Source organism: Drepanopeziza brunnea (genome assembly GCF_022702325.1).
Source record: "Drepanopeziza brunnea f. sp. 'multigermtubi' strain 214-2 chromosome Unknown ctg12, whole genome shotgun sequence".
NCBI lineage: Eukaryota > Fungi > Ascomycota > Leotiomycetes > Helotiales > Drepanopezizaceae > Drepanopeziza > Drepanopeziza brunnea.
Genome location: NW_027094075.1, coordinates 1486468 through 1511860, shown reverse-complemented (window position 1 = coordinate 1511860; position 25393 = coordinate 1486468). Strand labels below are relative to the sequence as shown.

The window sequence follows — 25393 nt, the reverse complement described above, 5'->3', positions numbered from 1 at the left end:
GCCGTAGAAGCTGGTGATCTTTGCTGCTTCAAGACGGTCTTGTTCATATGTCTCCGATTCTCTCACGCCTCTGCCACTAGTGGCAATGTGAATTCAGATCTGGGCGATGGTACCTGCATTTAGGACAAAGCATATGCATGTACCGGTACGTATGGGTTGTACCGGTATTGTTCATACAGTACGTTCAATTGAATTTATGTATGTACGTAGTACGTAGTATAATGGTTATCCCCACGAACTGGTCCATCATCGACGCTACCAAAGGCTATATAGAGCTTAGAGCTTTATCACATACTGTATCAATACCGCAGTCCCGCTTGCGAATCTGTACCGGGAGGGCGAAGGGAGATGGGACATGGACCTCTATCTTCTCGTCAGATGTCAGTCACAGCCAATCATGTATCACAAGAGGTTCGAGAGCACCAGCATCGAATGGTGTCCAGCGGCGAATCTGCACTCTGCCGGCGCCCCTGGACCCTTGAGCTACAGTAAAGATGAGCGCAAGGTTGATGGTGGCTGCTTACTTCTCTTTGCAACGCAACGAATGAAGGGATTCTCTATTGCATCTCTGTTCTCCGGAAGAAACAAACGGGAAAAAGCTCCAAGTTTCATACGCCCTTAGTCCTTGACTGCATATCGGATCTGGATTGGCTGTCATGATTGCATAGATTCTTTCGGCTCTTCTGCTACCAGTCGATTTTCAGATCCAGCGAGCCGGCCAGACGCTGTCACTACCGGTACGTTCCACTGTCAAGCGCCGGCAGGAGAAAAGGGGGACGAACCATCTGATTTCTAGCCGAACTTTCAAGTTGCATCTACGGAAGCTATCTTGACAGCGGTCCAAACTAGTCTCTACAATCGTGGTTCCGACCGATTAGCCTATATTCCAACTATTCCAATCTCTGCGACCCGAGCCGGTCAGTGTCCGGCCACGTGATACGACCCTTTGAAGTCACGCGAGCTGCAAGGGCTCACGGGGTTGGTTTACTCTGTAGGGAATCCCCCTCGATGATGCTATTTATTTCTCCGCGTTAGGCACTTTCGTCTTGTCCGTCTTTTACGAGTGTTACTGGTGCTATCAATACGATGGATCCGTTGCCCCTTCGAGCTGCTTGTGGCAAATTTTGACTCTTTTTCTGTCCGCTGTTCGAGTCCCTCGGGGATCTTGCCCTTCTCTTTCCCTGCTATCGACAGATATACAACTATCTTCTTGTACCCAGCATTCCCAAGTACTTCAAGTCTTCAACTAAATGCGTGCGTTCGCAAGGTCTACCTCGTCTCCCAGTAGTCAAAGTTGGGCCGCGATATTGCTCGTATCCGAACTCGAAGCAACCTCCGGTCGTCTCTAGATGACTTCATATTGAAAATCAGGCTGGGCTTCTCGGTAGTCGAGGTGCGTAGTGGCGGCCGGTAATATACTACGACTATCTTGACCGCAAACGGTAGATTTGGATGCGTATGCTCTATCTGAACCGGTACGACTGACAGTGAAAAACAAATACGATGAAAAATCAAGCCACCATATACCTATAATAGAAACAATTATGAGAATACATACCCGAAAGTCTCATCCGAACATCACTGCAAACGCCATTAGCGTCACCTCAATTGCATTCGGTCCTCCAAGGTCCGAGTCGTAAAGGGCCCGGACCTCGACCTGGACCTGATTCGGCGTCTTCCCACCCGAGATCATCAAACCTGACTCTCTGCAAGACTCTAAATCGAATGAGTTACGGTAGACGTGCAGCCTGACCGTTGTCAACCAACGATCTCCAGACCGAAAGATCCGGGGAAGAAAGGAGCTTGACTTGGAAACTGTGCTTTGATAGCCCCCTCACCATGTCGATCTGAATCGAGGTTAGAACCATTCGAAACCTTAACTTGAGGCCTTCATCCCCGAGGCCTCTGTACCCCACACCTGAGGTGACGCGTATTTACTTTTACTAGTACGTAGTAGGTACTACTAGGTATTTGCTTGCTTGCGCTACGGCCGGGAACTTCCCGTCCACAGATGATACTACTACTACGTAGTAGTAGTAGTAGATCTCGCACTCGGAGTCGCAGCTCGCTTAGCCTTGACTTCAACTCTGCTCCGCTCAACTCTACTTTACTTTACCTCAACGACTCAGCTACTCAATGACGCAATGAATCTTCGACCAGCAGAGGCACAAACCATCTATTGCAAACTGCCACAACTGACGCCAGGAGACCGCAACACCATATCCTATCCATCCATCCACCCATCCACCATCCACCATCTATCTACGTAGTATCTACCCATCCCATCTACCCAGACCCAGCCAACCCGCGCCCAAGGACAAGCAAGGTTAACAAGATCACCCCCATCACCCCGCCCCCCCCCTGGCCTCGTCAGGACCAAACAGACTTCCGCACCCTCCACCCTCCTTCTAGAACCTGATTAGGTTCCCCCGCGTTTCAGCGTCGTATCACTAACCCACCTCCCTTCCTCCCTTCCTCCCTCCCTCCCTGATCCATCCAAAAACGCTTGCGAAACGTTCCTGTATCGATCAGAAAGTCCCAATACGGAACTGCTGTACTGGACGCACCCGTGCGTGATGTTCTTCCGGGGAGGAACAGTCCCGATCAGTCCTGTAGCTGTAGCTGGAGGAGAAGAAGGGGAGACGTGTGTCGTATCTCGTCGCGTCACTGTCATCTTTACCGGGATGGGGAGGGGAAGGGAGGGGAAGGGAGGGGAGGGGAGGGGAGGATTAGGTTCCAGGAGAAACCCAGAACCGGCTGTTCGAAGGAAGGTTTGCCTGTGACTCGAACGTGGCTGAGTAACGGAAAGAGGAAAAGGAGGAAGGAAATACTAACGAGGGGTAAGAGAGAGAGAGAGAGAGAGAGAGAACGAGGAGGAGAAATGGGAGGGAAAAACACAGGTAGAGACACAGAGAGAGGGAGGGCTATTTCATCAAGTGGTCGGTCCATTCATTCACGCTCGCTACTCTCTCTGGTTTCCAGGCCCAGCTCGCTCGGCCCGACGAGTTCTTCTTCCCGAAGACAGGAAACTACTCTGTCACGTCTAACATCTATAACAAAAGTACAAAGGTACAAAGACAAACCGTATTGAACCGAATGGTGTGTGTGAAAATTGCTTTTGGTCGAGCCCCAATGCATCCATCCATCCAGCCCGTGCCCACCGCGCCCCCGCCAGCCTCCCATGTTCCCAGCACAGATGTCGTAAATCATCAAAAAAAGATAATAATCAAGAGATAAAAAGAAAGAGAGAGAGAGAGAGAGAGTGAGTGAGTGAGTAAGAGAAAAATGTCACTCGCTCGTTACAATGTATACCCGAACATTGTAATTGGCCTCGCACGCAATGATGCCCAACCGCGTGCCGCCCAGCGCCCGTTCCCTCCATGCTTGCCTCCTATAGCTAAGCGAGCTTCCCCCTCGGGCGCCATGCACCCCTACCGTCCTGGCTCGACTCAGCGATGCCCCCTCCTCCTGCTCCTCATAGCCGGCGCTCATCATCATCATCATCATCATCAAGGACGGTCCGAGGCCGTCACTCGTTCGATCATTTGACACATACCGCCTCATCCAGTTATAAATCCCCGACGCCGATGACAACAAAAGGAAGGGTTGCGTGGTGATGTTATATCATGTTCGACAGTCCATCCAGGGGACTCAGCACTTTGCGGTGATGCTGCGGTAGCATGCCCGTAGCCGGCGTGTTCATGGCCGAGGAGCTCGGCGTCATCTGCGGCGTCATGGGAGGCTCCATCTTGGGCTTGGCCATTGTCGACGCCCCGAGCGACCGGGTGTGACTGCTCTCTCGGCGGCGTTTTGGCGCGTCCTTGATCTTGGGATGGGTATGGCACTACAGAGAGAGAAAGCATTAGGCACGATTTCTTCCGAGGCAGTCTTTTGAAAATGACCAAAGTCATTGCCCTCTGGGGCGGTGGTCATTCGGAACTTACCTTGTAGGCGTGTCTGAACCAGGTGGTTCCCTTCTTCTTGCTACTCACCAGCGCAACCCACTCGTTACAGCTTCCGCACAGGCCTTCCCACACGTCGGGATTGCCATCCATACGGCGCGTCTTTTGAGGCTCTTGAAAGGGGCTGCCAGTCGCGGCGCTGATACCATGGGTGAAACTCTTGTCGTACCAGAAGGCGCTGTTTTTTAGGACGAGCCATCGTCCCGGTTTGCAGATACCACACCAGCCTTCGCGTTTATTCCCGTGACCTCGGACCCAACGAGGCGTGTAGAGGTCACCGTCGAAGCGGAGTTCCTGTTCGTGGGGAATCATTTCGGGGTCACTTGGGTTCATGTCCTCAGGCGGTGGTGGGACTTGCTCTTCGTGGAGCGAGGCGTAGAGATCAGGCGGATCGCCTAGATCGGAGTAATGCGAATGCAAAGAGTGTGGATCAGCATTGCTTTGTAGCATCCGGAAAAGCCCATGTGATAGCAATGGCGGTGGAGTCTCGAATTGATGAGGCTCATGGTAACTGTGCGATGGGAGAAGCATGCTACTTTGCTGGAAGCCATTGTTATTTGTCATCATGAATGGGTGTTGCTGTTGTGTTTGCTGCAAGTTGGCCATATTCAGGGGCAGCTGAGCGTGCTGTAAATTTGGCGAGGAGTGCCGAGACGAGACCCTAGGTGGTTGAGGGGTGAAAACTTCATGCCCTTGATGGTAGACGAAAGGAGACGGGCGGCGATTTGGAAGTGGCGCATAAGATCCGGTGGACCATCTTTTGTTGCGAGTGCTGTCCATAGTATATGGTGCTGATCGCATGCTCGGTCTCGGTGAAGGAGAGGCGCGACCCCGACTCTGTGTTCGAACCAGCTCGGAGCGGTTTTGAGGCGTCATTCTCGGTGATGCAACAGGTGATAACTGAGTCGATGACATCAAAGAGTTCCTGTTCGATGGTGGTGGGTATTCCGAGCTGAAAGATGGCGCCTCCGAAAGAGAGGCCGAGAAGTCTTCATAAGAAGGCATCTCGGAGAGGGCTCCCGACGTCGACATCGTGAAAGATGAACCAGACATACGGCGAGAGCCATACGACTGCTCGAGATTCAGTTGATCACCGTCCATAACATGACTGGGATATCTCAAATCAAGGATCTGTGCGCTCTCATCAGAAGTATAGGCCTGTCCCATATTCATATCCGTGTCCAGTCCATGGAATTCAATACCGTCATCGCAAGACTTGGTGTTCCAGCCATCTGGGACACAATTTACATATTGGTTGTCATAAGGCCCTGCCCTTTGAGCCTCAGACCTACTTTCGGCGTTTGGCGTAGCCGAGTAGAAGTCTTGTTGCACCGAATACGTCTGAGAAATTCCATCGTTGAGTGGATGCATTGGCATGGTTGATGAGTCCCATGCCGGCAGTGAGGTATAAACTTCTGGCATGCAGTATGAGAATCCGGTCTCGTGTATCGTTGCTGGTCGAGGCCTCGTTATACTTTGAGGCGTTGGTGAAGGCCACATCCCTAATCCAACTGACTCTGTCTTCATCGACGTCTCGTTCGGATTCATAGTCACTGTGGGGAATGATCGAGGCGGGAGATCTCTCCGGAATTTGTTCTTCAGATTGAGCTGAAATGGGGATGTCTGTCCTTGGAGGCGGCTGATGGTTGATGTAAGTAAGGTTACTCAAGAGGGGTGTGGCTGGAGAAGTTACAGTTGCGCCTGGTTGGCGTCCATGACGAAGATCTTCCGCTTCTATCAATTAAGATTCGGAGCCGACAAGGACCACCTTGATCTATTGTCGTCAGTCCCGATAGGCTTATGAAAAGTTATGGAGATGTATACGAAGATCATTCAACGAGACGGGAGATTGGAACGATTGTACTGTGAAAGTCTTATAACATACCAGACGTGATATGGGCGTAGGTGTGCAACTCAATTTGTTGTACCGCGTCCTGAAGGTGAGGAATGCCGAGACTTTCATCGGCCCTCTCTATGAAACTTAATTGGACAACGATACCTCGCGAAGAGTGAAGAGGGTGTGGGTGAGAAATTAATAAATTGGTAGGTGCGGTGGCAACGGAAATGAATATTGTTCAGTTGACTATGCAGGATTATAGAAATGAACTCCTTTGGCGATCGACGCACCCCGGTTGGTTGGAAAGAAATGAGAGCCAGCTCCCAGTGTACAGCAAAAAAGGCCGAAATCCAAAAAGAGCCGTAAAGGAGTGACTGTCGAATAGAATGTAAAGATTAAACAGCGATTAGGTAGAGCAGCGATTAGGAGGACGCGAAAAGGCAGAAGAGGGGCAGTGCAGTGACCCCGGAGTATAAGAAAAGAAATGCATTCAAAGGTCGGGAAGGCCTACGGCGGCGGGCTCCACTCCACCGTCCTGCCAGGATGTCTCTCCCAACCCCTACCGATGTACTTGATACGTACGTTGGACAAGCCAAACCGCACCAAAGGTGAGCTTGACCTAGCATTCTTGGCATCCAGGGTGCGTGTGCGTGCAGTATCAAGGTCCGAGAAGGGCAGGCAGAGCGAAGGTGAATGAAGTCCATCTGATCTGTCAGTCCAGTCCAGTCCAGTCCAGTCCAGTCCAGTCCAGCTACAGTATCGACCGAGCTGCACCGACTGGCGATGTGTCTTTTCCATCCAGCATTCTCCTTGAGTCTCCTTGAGAAGGGGTTAGGCCTGTCTTATTCCTGTTCCAAGACGAAGCCGACGTCACTGCTTAATTGTCCTTCTCTGGGACGGGTAGCCATGTCAAGGAGGGACAGCGGAAAGGTATGTGATGCACCCGGTCGAGTCCACGCCGTTAAACGGATACACCAAACGACTTGCGATCCGAGGCCAGGGAGGATGTTGCAACATCTGGGACTCGCTGATCTCGACTCGAGTAAGCAGCCTGAACTACCTACCCTTCTGGCCAATGCGGCTTCTCCGTCGCTCTCTGGCCGGCCACTCGGGGCCTAGCTCCTAGGCCCAGCACTATAGAGTCTAGCACTGGCCGTGTTTGGCCGCAAGATCGGGTCCGTTTGAGGATCTTCCACGGTGTCTGGGGTGTCCCCGCGGCTTCCGACTTGCTGTCGAGGTTATATCAGCCCTAATATCAACGACGGCGGAGACGATGTGGCCTGGGATATTTGGCCTTCGATCGACAACTCTGTTTGATGTTGTGCCAGCCAACAATTCGAAAATAATCTGGCTTGGGCGACAACATGGGCACGGCAGCAAAAGCGTTGTCTTGTCCTGCACTTCCTCAGCGAAGACCACGGTGGAAGTTTCGTATTGTACTGCAGAAGTGCTGAGAGCCCGAGAGCCGTCGTTATTTGTGGAGAAGCGCCAGCTGGGCCTAAGCGAAGAGTTTGGGGTGTTTCGGATAGCAGCAATTAGGGGCCTTGGGCCCTTGGGGCCGTGCCGAGTCTGACCCTGGCTGGACCACCGGTACCTACAACTATATATGTAGTAGAGAGGCAACCGGGAGCCAGACGCCTCTACAGTATGAAGACGACACAGGCTGTTTATTGCTCGGCCAGCATCTGATACTGTCGTCGCAAGGTAATGAGTACAGTTGAATATACCTGAGAGAATATCGTAAATCCCCATACAAACATGAGCCACAATCGCTGTGCCCAAAACTCGACCTGAGCCCACCCAAGGGTGAGTTCACTGCCGGAACGCCCGACTTACTCAAGCCGGAATGCTCAAGGGAAGACTTCGGACCGCTGGTGATGGGCATTCCGAGCGTGGTACGTAAATAATGTACCCCAGCCATCGCCCTCCACACTAGAAATGACAAGACGAAATTGGTTATAGCACGGATAGCTGCTACTTTTTTCAGATTGCTATGCCATCAAGTGGTGCTCCAGTCAGAGTAAGATCGTGCGGGACTTTGTTCATGGCGCAACTATCTCTCGATTTTGGTATCATGGGCTTTGCCTGAGGTACTCGTTGTATTTGTAGGTACATGATCACTGTCAATAGAACTGCTCTTATGGAGATCCCGGTGCCAATCAGGACCTCTTCGATCAAAGTAAACGATCCTTCGATAAACAGGTCCACGTATCCACGGAATGCACGATTCCAAGCATGCCGAGCACCCGAGGCCAAGATCCAAGGATAGACCTTATCATAACCATGTTTGTAGAATGACGCGTTTTGTCCAGCCCAGCCCCGACAGAGTTTACGGAGTATGCATTGCCGAAAGGATAAAGATTACCACGATTCTTTAAGCCGGGGAGACCTCCGTTGCAACCATGCACCGGATTTTAGATAGACCATCGCAACGACATGGTCCATTCTTCCGCGAACTTGTCCATTTTGAAAAACTTTTCTTTGAGCGGAGCAATTTTCGTGTAACTGAAAAGTCACTTTCAAGTCCCAGTTCCAGTTCCACCCAGCAATTGGCGCAATGTCAAATAGGATTCGTATCTCCTTGCAAGCTTGCATTTTACTGTTGGTAGACAAGTCGCTTTCGAAACGGAGGACGCCCGCTGATATGACGGTTCGTTTCCCTGAGCCGCAGACCATTTGCTGTTGACCTTTTCCCAGACAATAATCTGCGTCAAGTGAAGAATCTAGTTCTTATTGATCTTCTTCCAAACCTCTTGTTCGGTCGCCGATATCTTTTCTCCGGCTTGTTGCGCCCATTTCTTCGCAGTGTTCCAGACTCCATCAGCTTCAAAGCCGCCAGCACTTCCGTTGTCTAGAGACCCGAAAACAGAAGAGCTGTTCGCTAGTTCGGCTTCGTGTGCTCTCCTTTGATCACTGGTGAGCTCTGAAGCGTAGACGTCCTGATGGTATCCAGGAGGATGTTCCAGACTTCGGCGTGGATCATCAGCAGCAGAAGGTATCCCGACCGGGTAGGGAACGGATGGGGTGTTGGTTGTACTGGTTGATGATTTAAGAGGCTGAGATCCGTAGGTCATGGTCGGAGGAGCGTATCCCATCTGGGGAGGCATGGGAGCAGCCGTCGGGGGAGGTTGGTACGTCTCACCAGCTTTGGGGGGAGGTGGTACGACGCTCCTGTTCAACGGGGTAGGAACAGCACCTGGCTGAGGAGCTGGAGGTTGCATGTCACCAGTTCTAGTTGTAGGGGTTGGTTGTGCAGGCGCATAGCTTTGCGCTGCCGCTGTGGGATCAGAAATAGCCGCAGCTCCTGGTTTGGCTTGAGGGTATATTGACGACGAAGCAGAAGCGCCTGTGGAAGTGGACCTGGGAGTGGAAGCTGAGGTGGTGCTTGTAGCAAGAGGAAAGTTTTGGGGAGACGCTGCTGTTTGCGTGGTTGTGCCAGATGCCTTTGTTGCCGTGATAGGGCTCGAGGTGTACACTGGAATGCCCGACATTGTTGATAACCTGGCCTGGCCTGGGGAAGCTGTTCGGAGACCCAGAAGATTTAGAAGACGCGAGGAGAGGAGACGATGATTGACGTATGAACTGTAGAATCACAAACGTGGTGTGGGTAGGTAAGTATTGGGTGTGTATTTCTTGCCTGCGGGTTTGTGCTCGCCGATATTTGATGGGAAGGAAAGTAGGAGGAGCTCTGCCTTTGTACCATGGTACCCGTACGTCATGGTGGCCAACACGTGACTCGAAAGAAGTAAGGAAACACCCAAACAGGCGGATGGAGGGATCATGCCTAGGTACCTAGGCCTGAAAGATAAGGTCTTTTAATCCGTAGCTTTTTCGAACCCCATCAATTCCCTCTAAGCAAAATTCGAACACCCAAAAGTCCCTCTTCTTTTATTTCCGTCAAATAGAAACCTCCCCGTCGTCCTTCTCGAACTTCTTCCATAACGACTCCCTAACCATCCTCAAGCTCTCCTCATTCCGTACCATCGTCTCCCTAACGTGATCCAACACGCCCTGCAACGCTCTCGCCTCGAAGCTCCCTTTCTCGGTCTCCATCAGCAACTCCCCGAGCCTCAGATACTGATCCTCAGCAGCTTCCAGGACTTGCGTGTACTGCTCGATGATGAACTCCTCTTTGGCGGCAGTGTGCTCGAGGAGGTGCGCTGCAAAATTGGGCGCAGCAGGCAGGTTGCAGACGCAGACTGTTTCTGAGGGCATGGCTGATCGATAGGGGTTTTCTTTTCGGGTTTTCATTCCCTCTATATGTTGAAGATGGAAGCAATCGTATAGTTTGTATATTCTGTTGGCAGAACTCGAAGAAGCAGCAAGAGCTTGCCCATATCAGCTTAAAAAAAACCCCTTCCATAGCCGAACCTCGCTTAAAACACAACAAAGGAAATCGTAACTTTGCTGACAAAGGAAACAAAGAGGTTGAGACGTTCGCAAACACGCTAACCAATTTCCCTTTCACAGATATTGATAGGTAAATGCGAGAATCTGCAAGGATATACATCGCCGTTTCGTCTCGGTACTCGATTATCCCGTTCTCTACGACGGAGTACATGTCACATTGCCCAGGATTTGCCGGTAAATTCGGATTTTCGAGACATGAAATCCAGAGCCTTTACTAGGGCAATATTTTTAATTGCTACCAGCGCTTCTCGAGCTTCTGATTCGAAAGCCATGGTTGGGATTTTCCATGACAATCAAGACGTGCTATGTACGAATGACGGATCAAATACTGCTTATCGACTTCATGAAATCCCACCCGTAACAAGACTCGAGTCTTGAAGGCTGGCCTAGATAAACAACATATAATAACACAAAACTTCCCAGAATAAGCAGACAAGCAACGCAGAAAGAATAACACAAAACTTCCCAGAATAAGCAGACAAGCAACGCAGAAAGCTGCAAGGAGACGGCGAACATAGTCCAGAGGAGAATTACAGTCTCGCAACCAATCCTCCTCTTCTGATTCCCGCCCAACTTTGGATGTATTCAATACTTGATACATCGTAGCATCAGTGGTTATTGGCATTAGCAGCCTACACTGCGCTACAGACACACTAAAGCATCTGATGATTCTAGAACAATATATGAAAATACTTGCATGGGACCTTGTATTCCCATCGAAATTGATTCCACGTGTGGTATGGGTAGGGCTACTTACCGCAATGGTGCCCTCCTTCGAGATACAGAATAAAGAAGAGTGGAATGCTTACAGATTTCATAAAGGCCACAATAAAGGCTGCATGCATCTTGATCATTGTTTCGAGACAAAGGAATTATCCTCCCAGCTTCGTAATCCACAAGCCCAGAAATCAGCGTAGAACAATAGAAGAATGAGCTGTCCAGAAAGAAAGAACAGCCCGAAGAGAATAGAAAACAGCCGCATTCATAGGGCTATATAAAACTCAGAATGAAAAGGCAAGATCCTCGGTCCGTATCCGGAATATGTGCCACGCTTCCATCAGCATCACTTCGTTGCCAACAACCACCAACTCAACATCACCCACTCCCACCAGATCCAGTATCGCCAGCACGAGCAAGTGCTCGCTCCTTCCTCCTATCAATCCAAAGATCCACCAAGCAACAATGAGCGGTCCCTACCAGGGGCTACTGATGGGGAGCTTCAATGCACCAGCGAAGATTTGGAGCCGAAAGCCATCCCCCCCTCGCATCAGCATCATCACCAACTTCTGGTCCGGGCCGCTCGAGATGGTTCACGACAACTATTCCGAGCGACTCGCCCTATCGCCAGAAGACAGGGTGCACATGTTCGCGGCCAAGAACTCGCAAGACGAGCTGGCCCTGTCGCCAGTGCGAGGAGAGGACCAGAAAATACGCCGCAGGCAAGGATCTCGGTACAAGAAGCAAGACGATCCGCTTCGAGTGACGCGGGACAGCAGAGTCAGGAAGAGCGGCACGACCGCACCACCATCTCGTACGGCGAAGAAGTTATACCCAATCGTGCCACCAAAGAGAGCCTACAAATCCCCATATACCCAGGCAAGTCTTCCAGTGACCTACAAGTCCCCATACACCCAGGCAAGTCCTCCAGTGACCTACAAATCCCCATACACCCAGGCAGGTCTTCCAGTGACCTACAAGTCCCCATACACCCAGGCAGGTCTTCCAGTGACCTACAAGTCCCCATACACCCAGGCAAGTCCTCCAGTGACCTACAAATCCCCATACAGCCAGGCAGGTCCTCCAGTGACCTACAAATCCCCATACAGCCAGGCAGGTCCTCCAGTGACCTACAAATCCCCATACACCCAGGCACCACCACCTGCCACGCAGACAAGCCCACCGCCCCCAATCCCTCTTCCAGCGAAGAAGAACGAGCCAGCCAGCGCTCAAGAGCGAGCCACGAAACTCAAGGCAAGATTCCACCGCCGCAGCGAGAGAGCACGTCGAGGACGCTCACTCAGTAGCAGCAGCAGCTCTTCCTCAACCTCGGAAATCATCGAGGTTCCTCCATCGACAGGATCGAAGACTGCTACAACAGTCCCGCCGCTTCAAGTGAAGCAGAAGAATGATGATGAGAAGTGGAGAGAGACCAGCACGGCGAAGGCGTCCAAGATGGAGGAGCAGGCCGACCAACTCAGGGAGAAAGCGAGGATTGCTCGACAGGCGCTCGAGCTCATGCAAGACTGCGGTGACTCAAGCGAGCAGCTCTCCTCGGGCGGAGAAGATGGCGCTGCGACCCGCTCGAAACCCAAGAACCAGAACCAGACTGCGCCGGCGCAACCGGTACGACGATCTCAGCGCGCTCGGCATCCTGTCAATTACGCCGAGTAAGTGATGTGCTGACCACCTTTAGAGATTGTGTAAGAAGTTTTAGAAGAAGAAAAAAAGTTATGAAAAAAAAAAAAAATGGACCATGAAAGCGGCTGCTCCTAATGAAACTGTGAAATTCTTGAGAGTTCTCTAAATATCCCGACTGACCTGTAGCTTTTGACATGACCGCCCAAGTGCGTGCTCGCGAACCTTATGTAGGCCTCAAACCGCGGTAATGCAAATAGAACGCAGTGGGCCGAGAACCGAGATTTGAAGCAACCGAGATTTGAAGCCAGGGCTGACCGTCTATCAATTTTCTCATTCAATCTTTCCTTGTTCTAAGCTCCCGATAGACGCCAGCACCGATACCTACAACGAGCAAAATGCCATTAAATACAGCCATCATGTAGAACGGAGCACCTGTCGAGAGACTATCAAACAAATAGCCTCCAAGCTTCGTGAGAAGCAGAATCGCGGCTCCGCCTGATAGCGAATAGACACCAGCTATTGAACCTTTCAAATGGCTCCTGGATCGTGAATGCTTAGTTGTGGTCGTCGATCCAACAAGTGGCGCCGTCTCACCGGCATCGTTTGGGAGCGGAGTCGTCGAACCTTGAGCACCGGGAAGCTGGCGGGATAGATTGTAGCCACCTTCATCTCCGAGAACACCTCGGCCGAGTAGCCCAAGGCTGCACACAATCGCCCCTATCTGACTGATTCCAATCATAGAAACAATAAGGAACACTGTAGGGCTTCCACCTCGGTCCTTCACATTTGCAGGTTCGGGGCTATCCAGGTTCGCAAATGCTGTGTAGCCGATAATGCCAAAGACACTTGCTACTAGAAGTGGCACATTGAACCGGCGATACCTGTCAGAAAAATATCCGAATAAAGGCGCACAGAGAAGTGCAACTAGTTGTGACACTCCTGTCAATTCGGCAGCCAAGACATAAGCTGCCCTGCATTCTTTCTTGAGCTCGGGAGATGGATCGTTAGGAGAGCCCTGACAGAACCCATTTCGGATAAAGAAGGCATTGACATATAGAGGGATGAAGAGGGAGATGCCCACTGAGGAAGCTCGCGCAACAAACCCTCCGAGGTAACCGAGACCTATCTGAGTATCCTTAAATCCTAGGACTGTAGAGTCCAAGAGCAACCGCCAATAGGGGAGGAATGGGGCTCTGGTCGTTCTTTGGTCCTCCCCCGTAGCCAATGGCTCGTATTCCGAAGATGGCGATTTTCCAAGCAATAAATTCAACCCCTTTCCTTCTTCCCCTTGTAGCCCTCGGAGTCCAAAGAAACACAGGCAAGCCACCACCAGCGAGACTGATCCAACCACATAGAAACTATCTGCGACTGCCTGTCCTTGTGTGATTCCTTTCCTATGGGAGAACTGGGCCGGTAACGGTAGAAATATGGACAGCGCCACCAATGCACCGCAACCCGTAAAAACACCTACTAGACCTGCCAACCTTGGTGGACTAGCTGAGGCCTTCTCGGTCGGGTTTTTAGCAGCCCCATTGCTTCTAGGCTTCGGTCTATTGTTGTAAGTTGCGGGTGTTATAGTAGCTTCGGAGTTGACAGATGCACATATGCTGTTTCGAACATTTGACAGCGTCTCGGAATCGGTGTTATGATCCGGATTGTAAGGTTTGCTCTCTTGGCCTCCCCCGGTCATGGATGGTAATATCGCTGTAACCATAGTCGCCCTACAATTGATCAGCTCGTGCATCAATTGGTACTGATTTGTACCCACGTAGCAGCTCCGCCCACACTGAACAAGATTCTTGCCAACAGAAGCTGGGGGTATACATTGCGAGCCTGGACGAATATGAAGAGGGCCAGCCCGACGATAGTGTATCCCGCAACACAGACTATCCGTACACCCAGTCGGTCTGACAGAATTCCCCATAACGGACATGCGAACAATGCCACCAGCTCATCCGCAAACCCAAGTGTCCCAACTAGATCTCCGACTCCATCCTTGACGCCTAAGAGGTCGGTAATGACGAATGAAACGCTGCTATTGAGAAAGACGAGGAAGGATATCGAGAAGAGGCAAACGGCGAACATGTAAGAGCAGGCCTGCGCCGTCGTCGTGGAGGGTGCGAAGGGGAGGTATTTAGATATGGCTAACATGTTGGGCATGTATCCGGCCTTTCTGCAGACTCGATCGATGTTTTCTACCTCATGGTGTCGCGTTGTTGATATCCCGGGCGCTGACATATAAGGATCCCTTTCTTACATTGCGGGGGTGGTCTATTAATAGTCAGTGCGCTGCCTGTTGACCTGCAGGCTCTCGGTTACCTTAATGGAAGAACTCTTGGTACTCCAGGGTCCAAGCGAGATTCGGCAAGACATCACGTTTGGGGCGATTGCAGTCCATATATTTGTGATCAGATTAATAGTCGGCTCTGAAAGGCTGTAAGGAGGCCTACTTAAGCGAGCCGACGATTATTGCATTGGTCTTCTCTCTAGACATTAACTATGGCCATACTTCACTTTGGGATGTCCTTCGTGGCTGTAAGGAGTAAAGTATTTGCAAAGGATAGCTTCAACGTGACAAAATCGCTTTCAAAACACCTAAATGCAGCTGCTGATCTTCGTAACCAATCATTAATCTCGATATAATCTGGAGGCCTGGCCCCTAATATGTACAGTGAAAGTTGAGGCATCACCGCCCCATTAGCCATTAAAACCAGCACCGACCCAAGGTGTTCCATCGCGTTCGCATATCTCATAAATTTCGTGTCCGTCCAATTTTCAGATTTTTCAATATGCTAGACCAGTTCCCCAGGTTGCGCGAAAGTAGTATATGCCCATAACGGTCGTAATTTCATATCTTTGTCGTCCAAACCACACACATTTCGTAAAGCAGAAGAGAGAGCTTATGCGAGGGCGATCATTGCCATAGCACCAGCGATAGCGAGTGCGAATGGTCCATTTGTTGGTTGGGCCGCGGCATTGGTTGAGATTTGCTCGGGTGCGGAGGCACTGGGGGATGGAGAAGATACAGGAGTGATGGTGCTCGCTGGTGAGGCCACAGTGCTCGATTGAACAATCGGAATCGTGGTGAAGACGGAACTTCCAGGAAGAGTAGCGGTCACCTAAAAATCAGAAATCAGCAAATTCTCTGTTCAGAGTGTGTGTAGAATTTAATCCTGGGATGCTTGAAAAGCAGGGAGCGGCTATGTTTCGATTAACGCACCTCAGACGGAATCGTTACAACTTCGGTAGCAAATACAGATGTCCCCAAGGTAATTGGGACATAGATGGTGGCCTTGGTCGTCGGTGACTCTAGGGTCTTGGTGATCGTGTAGGAGGAAGTCAGAAGGACTGTGTTAGTCTCGGTCACTGGAATGACAACAGTGGAGCCAGCTGAGACGGTCGTATACTGGAGGGAAAGTTAGCCCTAAGATCTTCAGTTTCCAGGCTCTCGGCTCTGAAGGCGAGTTCTGCGCTGCTCGATAATATTGAAGGGAAAGGGTAGGGAATTGTACATACGTATGTCTCGTACTCGGATAGAGTCGTATAGACGTCCTGAGTGGCGTAGCAAGTTGTCAAAAATGTCACAGTCTCGTAGATAGTAGTTGGGCTGCAAATTATTCGTTAATATTGTCTTGGGGGATTGACCAGAAAGAGGGAGGTTCACATTTTCTCGACAACCAAGCTTGTGGATGTGTAGACTACTTCAACTGCTTTTCCAGACACGGTTTTAGTCTCAGTGATGGGGCACAGCGAACTTGATGTCTGGAAGACGTATGTCTCGACGTAGGTTGTGATTGGTGCGAGAGTCGTATATTCTTCAACCTTGGTCGGAACTACAGTGTAGATCAAGCTGGTCGAAGTCCAGACTTCTGTGATCGTCTCGCCGGCACTTGATAGATGTTAGCCTGCATCTTACCAAGTTATAGGAGATGCGTATTTTGTATAATTTTGGCTCCGAGGTCATGCGAGTCGTGATTTGAGAGGGGGGCGAACTCTTTCATAGAAAAGGGTGGATATCTGTACATACATGGTTTTCGTTTCTGTTATGGGACAGAGAGAAGTAATGACGCTAGTTACACCAGTTGCAATTGCCACGGTCGTCGGAGGAGCTGTAGCGGTCGCTTGAACCTTTGTTGGTAGAACAATATAAATAAGAGAAGTTGAAGTCCAGGTCTTGTAGATCGTCTCGCCGGCAATGGTTGTCGTTTCTGTAATAGGACATAAAGACGTGATAGTGCTCTTTTCTGCACATCAGCTTCGATTTTTCCGAAACAGCCTGGGACACAGGGAATGGAAGTGCCGCATACCGTGACGCCAGTCTCCACAGGAATAGTAGTATCTGGAAGCTGAACCGTCTCTACGATGGCAGTCTTGATAACTGAAGCCTGATTAGCACTTGATTTCACCAAGAGATGGATCTCGACTTACGATCAACGATGGTCGAGGTGGTGGTGTATGTGTGATAATAAGTATTTCCAGCTTCAGTCCTGGATATAAATTAGCTCAAGCCGTACACAGGAGCATATGAAAGCTCACGTTGTCGAAGTTACCGGGCAGATCGTAGTGTAGGTCACGTAAACCTCTGTTATCTTCGTTACCTCGCTGCCCCACGCAGCGACGGAAGTGGCCAGGGCCAAGGCAGCCAAAACGGATGAGGACTTCATGTTGAGATTTCTGAGCTGAGACTGATGCGTGGACAACGAATGATGTGTGGATGAGAACGAGCGAGTGATCTCGAGCAGCGTAGCGAAGGTGTTAAGTAACTTTAGCGAAAGACTTACTTGATTGAATCTGACGGGGCTGGGAGGTCTGTATGACAGAAGGCTGGTTTGCGTGGAGGAAGAAAGAAAACAAAAAAGGCTGGAAACCATGTCTGTTAAGAAACATAAAGAAAGAGCAAACAGGTCCTACCTGCCAAAACAAGGCTAAGTCCATATTTGGGGATATCGCATGCTGCTGCCTCGGGACCCTCATATGAAGTAGGAAATATGGCCGTCAGACCGACAAAATATCGGTTAGAGCTGGGATGGGATGAACAGCGGCAACTACTGTTGATTCTATTGCTACTGGAAGATGAATACGGGACCAGGAAGTTTTGCTAGATGGCTGGTTGAACTAGTAACCCTCTGCATGAGGAGAGATGCGACGTAGCTTTGGCCTGAGCATAACCATATGTCAATTGGCCTTCGACTGTGAGCCCCAACAAGGGCGTGTTTTCGTGACCATGCCCAATGGAATTGTGCGCAGGAGCAAGCAACACCGTTTGCTTCTGACCAGGGGTCAGCTTTCCTGCCCCTCAAACTGATGGATTTGCTGAAAGCGCAGGAAAGGAAGAGGTCAAGTTGAGACAATCTAGATAGACTTCATCCGCAATATCTGAACCACGTTGACCGACTTTGCTAAGCGGTCCTCCACATCTGTGCTTTGAATTCCCCCGAGACAGAGAATCGTCAAAAAATACTGTCGGGAAAACCCAACAGCAGCTAGGTTATTTGCAGAAAATCCTCAGCCTCTTCGTCATGTTCCAGTCGTACTAAGATTATTCCTGCGTGTGTCACCGGCGCTGGAACTCTATCGATAAAGCCGTTGAGATGTCAGGCCATAGATTTAAGAGCAGCCCCTGTAGAAACCCTTCTCGACTAATATTCGCTGACATTATTGGTGAGGATTTAGCTTGGTACCCTTGGGGTGTTGCACAGAGGTCGTACAAGAATTTCAAGTGAAGATACTGGCATACGACGAGGTTGGCGAAATTCTTTGGAACGCATGAGAAACTACGCCTCTGAAGAGAAGTAAGACCACGTACGGGACGAGATGCCTGGCTGGCGATGATGCCGAGACATCTCACTCTGTTTGAATATTTTCTTTGATTGCGTCAGGAAATGCCGACAGGCTTTTGATACCAAATTTGAGCTAGCTCACCGAAATCTCCAGCTCTCTCCTCCGCTACAGCGGTCTGGTCTGTGTAAGCACTAGGCTCTCCGAAAGGAAAATAAGAGTGCAATAATATACCAGCTGATGGCATACATGTATGTGGTGAATTGAAGTACTTTAGAGTCACGACATTACCTCCCCGATCCGTCGCTTTCTTCGGAACTTCGGAATGCCTCACCGCGCCTCATAGATTCATGAGCGGGTCCTTCAACCAACCAGCCTCGCCGGGACGTAGACACATCGAGATGGCGCTGTGTAACACGAAAATGGTGGAAAATAAAAGCTCATCCATGCTGTGCCACATTGACCCTGTTTTTTGCTGCTAAGCTCAAGGGGTTTCGTTACTCGCTTAATCCTTGAGGCGGGGGAGGGGTCAAAAATGGCATCAGATATTATTGATTATCCAAGAATGATTGCCACGAATTATGGAAGATTTTAGACCAATTGCAACAGGAGTTTGGAGTTCGATATTTGGGTTGCACGTTGTAATTTTCAGAATAGTTGTAACTCCTCCGTATGCGGCCGGAAGATCACTCGACCTCGGAAACAGCTGGCAGGGCAACCAAAGAACGAAAGTGAAAACAACGCGCATGCAATCAATTCAAAAGCATTCCCTCGGTTTTCGCTGAGATCAAGTACAACGAGACGGCAAGAATTTGGAGATTTTTCGCCAGCTTAATGCCTATCCGTGTGGAGCGGATGCTGATAAAATGACATGACCTTAAAGGGTAATTATTGCTGGTTGCTTTCCCCCGTTCATGTAAGGTGGGTTAGAGCCTTAGCTCTTTGCAAAATCATACCCTACTCTTGCGAGTATCCGTCTCTATACGGGACGTGGGGTGATCAAGGTTGTGCCATAATTTTCGGCTCGATACACCTAGTAGATGCGTCATCTAATATATGCAATGTGCGGAAACCGTGCTGGACATACCACTTCTCCGACGTTCGAACTGATGGCGTATCGTGAGATCGGCTTCATCCCAACACACTTCACTTACAGCCTCGCTCACCTGGTTCAATCATCGTCCGAGTCTGAACCGCTGTCCCAGCCTTCCTCATACCCTTCAGCTATCTCGCCCAGAGAATTGCTAAGTGCCTCACGCTCGTCAAAACCAACGGCTCTACCGACAACGAACTGGAGATTCTTTATCCTCAAGGCAACTGTCGTGTCGGTAGAGAGAGATGTACTGACTCCCAACGAAGATGTCGTACTGGGATGGGCATAGATGTGGGGAAAGCTGTCAAGCAGGGGGAACGACAGGGATATTACTGTTCTGGAGGTATCATTTGGTAAGCGACAAGGCTCAATATGGCTGAGAGAAATGCAGAATTTTTCTGTCTGATGCGGGGATACGAGACCTGAATATAGCCTCACGGAAGAAATAAAAAATGGGTTCACTGACCTTTCAATGATGGGAAGACCAGCTGCTCGGCGTCGCGCTCGCTCATGGCCTGCTTCTTCCTCAGTGTCTTCAATCTCACACTCCTGTTGATCATTGGATCTGTATATCTCGGCCTGGCCGAAAATATGAGGCTCTTTAACTGCTCGGCGGTTCCGACTTTGTTCAGCTGTTTCGGGGAAGAAGTCTATATCAAATGTATTTAATTCTTTGTCTCCTTTAGAGGAAGGCTCTTCTTCGACACGTCTCTCCTGAGATGGCAGTCTGAGATCTCTGCTTTTTGCACGGAGGTCTGGTCCGGCTACCTGTTGCTGCCTGTTGGGAGACGCCCTCTGATCGATACTCATCTGAACTTTTGCAATGTTTTGGTTACCATTGACATTCAAAACGTTAACGAGCTGGTCCATCGAGGCACGGCAGTTATTGTGGATCCTTAGTCTTGATGGCAAGGTCATCGTTTCGAAAGCTGTTGAGAGTAGACCGCCGATATGCCATTGAGACTTCGTATCGATCGTGACATAGCCAGGAAGCCTCGGTGATGGGACTGTCAGAGGAACGAAGAGAGAGGCCTGCGGTGCAATCTCTGAGATGGACCTAGCTGTATTCGACAGCTTGATATATTTTTTCTCCTACAAGCCGTCAGCGGTGGTAGTACAATGTAACATGAATGGTTATCGTACCCTGGGTTGTGACTTTGAACCATCTTCCAATGCCCAGAACTGAACCGTAGTTTTTCCATATTCGTCACGAATTCGATCCATATATCTTGCAGCAAAGCCACCCCAAGCATCATCGATCCCAGAAATCATTTGAATACCTTGCATGTGATCAGCTTCTTCGGCGAAAGTTCTCAGGTCACGGTCCAAGAGATCATGCTCTTTGTCAAGCGACTTGAACAAATCTTCTCCGACGCTCCATTTCTCAAAAGGCATGAGTGCTGAACCCAACTCGTACTCATTGAGCTGGACAATAGATTTTGGGTGGAAGTAGACCCTGTTGAAATCGGACCAATATCTTACAGACTCTGCAGTGAGCGGCGGGGGCTCGAGTCCACTGTCAAGGCTTTGCTGGTAAGCACTTTGCTCAATGGCGGTCTGCCGTTGGACTACCGTAGGGCCGTTCCTTGTACAGGTCAGTTGACAAGAAGTCCGTAGGGGCAGATTTTAGCCCGGCTTACCACAAACCTTGCGGGACGACAGGCTCCTCGATTTCATACAGAGCATTAATCTTCCTCAAAGATCCGAAGCCTCCTTTGAGATCGTAGATAAGGGTTCGAGGTGTGAATGTCTCGGACCCATCGGCGCCCAAACCAGGTCGGAAATGGATGTCGTGGTCGACGAGAGACTCTTCATCTTTTGAGTATGTGAAATACGATTCCTGGAATTCATCAGTCTCAGATTGGCTGCACTGGAAGAGTCATTACCTGAGTGTTCCAGAAATGGGTAGCGAGGTAGTTGCTCCTCTGCCCGAGCTGGAGAGTTATGATCTCGTGCATGGCTGATCACCTTTCGCTGATCGAATAGAGTTTTGATATCGGACACGGCCCAGGGAGGTGGACAAGATGTGCATGCTACTTCCGTCTCGATAGGGGTACACCAGCGCCGTCTCGAGGTTCGCGAATATTCTTGAAATAGGAGGTACTTGTCGAGACTTATCGAGACATTTGCTCAGACAGCGCGCATGGGAGAAGAAGCTTGATTCTACTTCTTGATTGATCACGTGTCTTATTTCCACGTTTTCCGCAGGGGTCAGGCAACTCTGCTTTCCTTCTTGCCATCTCCAACATTTACAACATCAACATCAACTTCACATCCAGAACCGAACGAATATCCAGCTAAAAAGATTTCGATTGCGATCAATTTAATTGCATGCCACTTCCAATGGCTTGGGCTCTCCCAAATCCAGTTTTTGAAATCTAGCTCCAATAATCCGTACCCCGCATCCCTTTGGTCATTGATTATCTCCTTTTATTTTCTTTCTTCTTCTGATATACATTTCAATTACAGTTATCATCGTAATTTGCCATCGAATTTATTTCGAATTCGAATCTTGTACGACTCCCGTATCACTTATCCGCCTCGCAACCAACATGACTTTTAAGCAAGAGCTCGGCTCATGGATGTCGCCCAAAATTCTCACTACCTCCCCAGTCCCAGAAATCAACAGCAAAGCACCCTCCGACTCCAAGCTTCCCCTTCCGCCGTCAAACGGGAAGCCAACCATCGTGACTTTTCTCCGGCATTGCGGCTGTCCCTGTACGTCTTGCTCTCCTTCTGTAACCAAAACTAATTCCTCTCATTAGTCGCCGAAAAGACATTCCTCTCCCTACGCTCCCTGGCCGCGGAAGACTCTTCAAAGAACTACATTGCAGTATCGCACTCCTCTTCCTCTGCAACCCAAAACTGGCTGTCGTCGCTCGATGGCGCCGGCAAAGTCCAAGTCATCGTCGACGACACGCGTGAACTGTATGCAGCGTGGGGTCTGGGTGTGTCCAGCACCTGGCATGTGTTGAATCCCTGGAGTCTGTACTCGGTGTACACGCTGGGGAAGAAGGAGGGCATTTGGAACAAGCCTACAGAGAGCGGCAGTCGCTGGCAGACGTCGGGGAGCTTCGCAGTCGACGGGCAAGGTAAGGTGAAGTGGGTGAAAGTCCCAAAGGCTGCCGATGAGGTGCCAGATTTCGGAGAGGCGACGGAGGAAGTTGGGGGTCAGGCTTAAGCCACAAATTGTAATGAATGCACAAACTGGAGGCGTCTTCTAGGCTCTTAGATTAAGTGTGCGGGAGTTGTGGCATGTATTGGATCGATTCTGTGTTGACACTGTATCATATACTAACTTTGGGTTATACGTGTCTTCATATAAACATGCTTCAACATGTATTGGGATCTCTATGTGACTGAAATCTCCTTGATGAATTCACATAGCGTGCCTGGGTATTGAACAACCTTCCAGCGTTTTGTACTGAAATCAATCATGTACAAAGCCTCGGATCGCGACCGATACTCCAACATATCTTGTCCGGGTTCCTTGCCTGGCAGCCGTCTAGCACAAGGAAGATCTCATACGAACCCAAGCCCTCAAGTTAACATCCCTAGAGTCGAAATTCCAACCTCCGAAAAGCCTGTGGCTGGTTCTCTATGAGTCCGGATCAAGATAGATAGATCTCACTACCCCTGCTCCTTCCGCAAATGAGACATGAAGCCAGCTTCTGTGTGATGCTACAGGTAGTGTTCAGTGTGAAGACAGAATTGGGGTTTGAAAGGCAAACCAACCAAGACACCAGCGGCGAGCAGCAACTAGCTGGAGATGAGAAGTCGCATAACCTGGGCCCGTGGGTGGAATCAAGGCAGATGATTCTCACTTTGTATTGGTGTTCCAGGTCATCTAAAGAGGCTTTCCAAGTTCCACGCGCGATAACTGAATGTATCGTGCGACTGACCAAGGCATTAGAATTATTGAATTTTAGCTTCACCCAGAGGTCAGTCGGCGCCTCTTCCAGATACGCATCGAATTTCTTTGCCGGCCCTCCTTTAGGTATGCTAGTAGTCAACTACGACCAGGGGGCCAGCAAGTATCGGTGGCAATACCTGGTCATCATCACAACCTTGATTCGGAGATCTCGATCGGACAGAATTATCGGTACCACTTTTCAGAGCTTCGTATGTTTAGCGCCCCAAGGCCCCAACCACATGTCATGCAAATTGCCTTTCATTTATTCGCTCACCGCAGCGCCCGCCGGCGGGTGCCACAATAAATAGTAGTACCTCGCTTAAAAGGCGCCAACGACAATAAAAAAAATAAGCCCTCGCACCAAAAGAAAAAAGGGGGATTTTTTTTAAAAAAAAATATATATATATAAAAAAATCATAGACAAAAACTCCGGTCGCAACCCACAGCTGCGTCCAGCTGCGAATTACGCCTTGAAAACCCGTCAACCCGAAGGTATCTGATTTTAATAAAGATTAGCAAAGGAGGGCAGAGCCCGAGTGAACCACCAGACCGGGCTTTCGCCTTATCCTGTGGTTCACGGAGGCTTCACCACTACTTTGATATATACTAGCGTCCGAATTTTTTTGGGGGGCCCGGTTTACTAGTAGAAGGTAACTTGTTACAGCGCTCGGTAGGGGACATTGATTCATCTTCGAACAGAACTACAGATTCCATGACGATTGTTTTTGGGCGGCAACGCAGCGTACCCTTTACTTAGTAAGGCACTCGAGGATTCGACCTGCCTGTATGGAAACAGCCAGGTACATGAGGGTCAAACCCTCCCTTCCCTCATTGACGGCCTACAACCCATCATCGAGTATCAGGAATTGGAAACACCATGCCGCCGCGCCATTTCCGCTACATGTATGTGTGTGTTCTTCATGCCACAGACCAGGGACAGAAAGAAGCGAGCCTTTCTCGCCTCCCGCAGAGCTGACCCGGAGCTGTCCGATTCCCAATCCTGGGTGGAACAAGAAGATATTACGATTTAGATTTCCCGAACCACGCTAGTCTCATCTGGAGATGTCAAACAAACAGGGAAGGACCCCTAGATTGGTTATCTGGTCCCTTATTAGCCGGGAAAAAAAGAATTAGGTTCTCCCCAGAGATCATATCGCGTTCCGTTCAGAGAATCGCTATAGTGCTTAGCCAACTTTCGCAATTGGCGGGTGGTGATGATTAATCGTACAGGTTACGGAGCACGAAGGAGAAAGATCATGGGCGTAGTTGGAGCAACATGGGAGATCCGAGGGATAGGAACAGAGCGGCCAATTTAAGTGGGAGAGCTGGGACTGTCCTTGACGAACATAGCTTCCTCTTCAGACGTCTCTTCCTCTTCCTCTTCCTCTTCCTCTTCGAAAAATAATCGAGAAACGATCGATTCCCTCGAAATCTTCGTCCTCATCCTCCGTATCACGGCCATCACACTCACATGAAGTCTCAGCATCGATCTAAGTATCATAGAATGCCTGAAATAAATAAGATCATCGATGTTCTCGACACCAGCCTGCTCGAAGCTCTTGCTTATCCTTCAAATGTGGACTGAACTTGCAGCTTTATCGTGTCCCCCAACGAATGTCTCAACTCCATTAGAGCCTTGGATATTCCCCTCTTTTGCTTGCGAGCGCGTATCTTTCCCTCGCTCTTATTCTTGGGGTCCTTCCAGACTTGCTTTCGCTTTGGGCCCGCTTGGCGGATGAGCTTTGCGACCTGTATCAGTCAGCATATGGTATTCTGATTGGACAATCTGGGAGGAGTAAAACGGTTGATATCTCGGGATAGGATATGGCGGTCAAGTTATGCCTGTAATTTCCTTGACAGACCGCAACGCAGGATAACAGTGATAAGCTGATTGACTATAGACAAGGGTACGAAAACAGCGCCATTCATCTGCCATGATACCAGTATCTTCTCTCTAATTATCAGATCAACTTTACTGAAATCAAATCTCCCCCCAAATCCAGAAGTAAACCTCAACAAGCCCTATCAAGAACCAATGTAAA

General features: G+C 49.8%; 8 protein-coding genes across 8 annotated transcripts; 2 read left to right on the top strand and 6 right to left on the bottom strand.

Moving 5' to 3' along the window:
- Positions 1 to 3619: 3619 nt before the first annotated feature.
- On the bottom strand, positions 3620 to 5678 carry L3040_007150 (uncharacterized protein; the record flags this gene model as incomplete). The annotated part of the gene is made up of 3 exons (XM_007296657.2): positions 3620 to 3844; positions 3945 to 5601; positions 5656 to 5678. 3 exons carry the CDS (start codon positions 5676 to 5678, stop codon positions 3620 to 3622), a joined length of 1905 nt encoding a protein of 634 aa, XP_007296719.2.
- Positions 5679 to 8522: 2844 nt separating this feature from the next.
- L3040_007149 (uncharacterized protein) lies at positions 8523 to 9290 on the bottom strand (the record flags this gene model as incomplete). The annotated part of the gene is made up of 1 exon (XM_007296656.2): positions 8523 to 9290. The coding sequence occupies one exon, from the start codon at positions 9288 to 9290 to the stop codon at positions 8523 to 8525; it is 768 nt and encodes a 255-aa protein (XP_007296718.2).
- A 406-nt stretch (positions 9291 to 9696) lies between these two features.
- On the bottom strand, positions 9697 to 10014 carry L3040_007148 (uncharacterized protein; the record flags this gene model as incomplete). The annotated part of the gene is made up of 1 exon (XM_066156168.1): positions 9697 to 10014. One exon carries the CDS (start codon positions 10012 to 10014, stop codon positions 9697 to 9699), a length of 318 nt encoding a protein of 105 aa, XP_066010976.1.
- A 1377-nt stretch (positions 10015 to 11391) lies between these two features.
- Positions 11392 to 12600, top strand: L3040_007147 (uncharacterized protein; the record flags this gene model as incomplete). Its single annotated transcript, XM_066156167.1, has 1 exon — positions 11392 to 12600. One exon carries the CDS (start codon positions 11392 to 11394, stop codon positions 12598 to 12600), a length of 1209 nt encoding a protein of 402 aa, XP_066010975.1.
- A 301-nt stretch (positions 12601 to 12901) lies between these two features.
- Positions 12902 to 14718, bottom strand: L3040_007146 (uncharacterized protein; the record flags this gene model as incomplete). Its single annotated transcript, XM_007296654.2, has 2 exons — positions 12902 to 14288; positions 14336 to 14718. The coding sequence occupies 2 exons, from the start codon at positions 14716 to 14718 to the stop codon at positions 12902 to 12904; spliced, it is 1770 nt and encodes a 589-aa protein (XP_007296716.2).
- Positions 14719 to 15467: 749 nt separating this feature from the next.
- L3040_007145 (uncharacterized protein) lies at positions 15468 to 17231 on the bottom strand (the record flags this gene model as incomplete). The annotated part of the gene is made up of 8 exons (XM_007296653.1): positions 15468 to 15686; positions 15788 to 15973; positions 16084 to 16174; positions 16232 to 16456; positions 16595 to 16806; positions 16875 to 16945; positions 16996 to 17054; positions 17104 to 17231. 8 exons carry the CDS (start codon positions 17229 to 17231, stop codon positions 15468 to 15470), a joined length of 1191 nt encoding a protein of 396 aa, XP_007296715.1.
- Positions 17232 to 19516: 2285 nt separating this feature from the next.
- On the bottom strand, positions 19517 to 21396 carry L3040_007144 (uncharacterized protein; the record flags this gene model as incomplete). The annotated part of the gene is made up of 5 exons (XM_007296652.1): positions 19517 to 19775; positions 19905 to 20530; positions 20582 to 21023; positions 21079 to 21278; positions 21325 to 21396. 5 exons carry the CDS (start codon positions 21394 to 21396, stop codon positions 19517 to 19519), a joined length of 1599 nt encoding a protein of 532 aa, XP_007296714.1.
- Positions 21397 to 21990: 594 nt separating this feature from the next.
- L3040_007143 (uncharacterized protein) lies at positions 21991 to 22619 on the top strand (the record flags this gene model as incomplete). The annotated part of the gene is made up of 2 exons (XM_007296651.1): positions 21991 to 22156; positions 22204 to 22619. The coding sequence occupies 2 exons, from the start codon at positions 21991 to 21993 to the stop codon at positions 22617 to 22619; spliced, it is 582 nt and encodes a 193-aa protein (XP_007296713.1).
- Positions 22620 to 25393: the final 2774 nt, after the last annotated feature.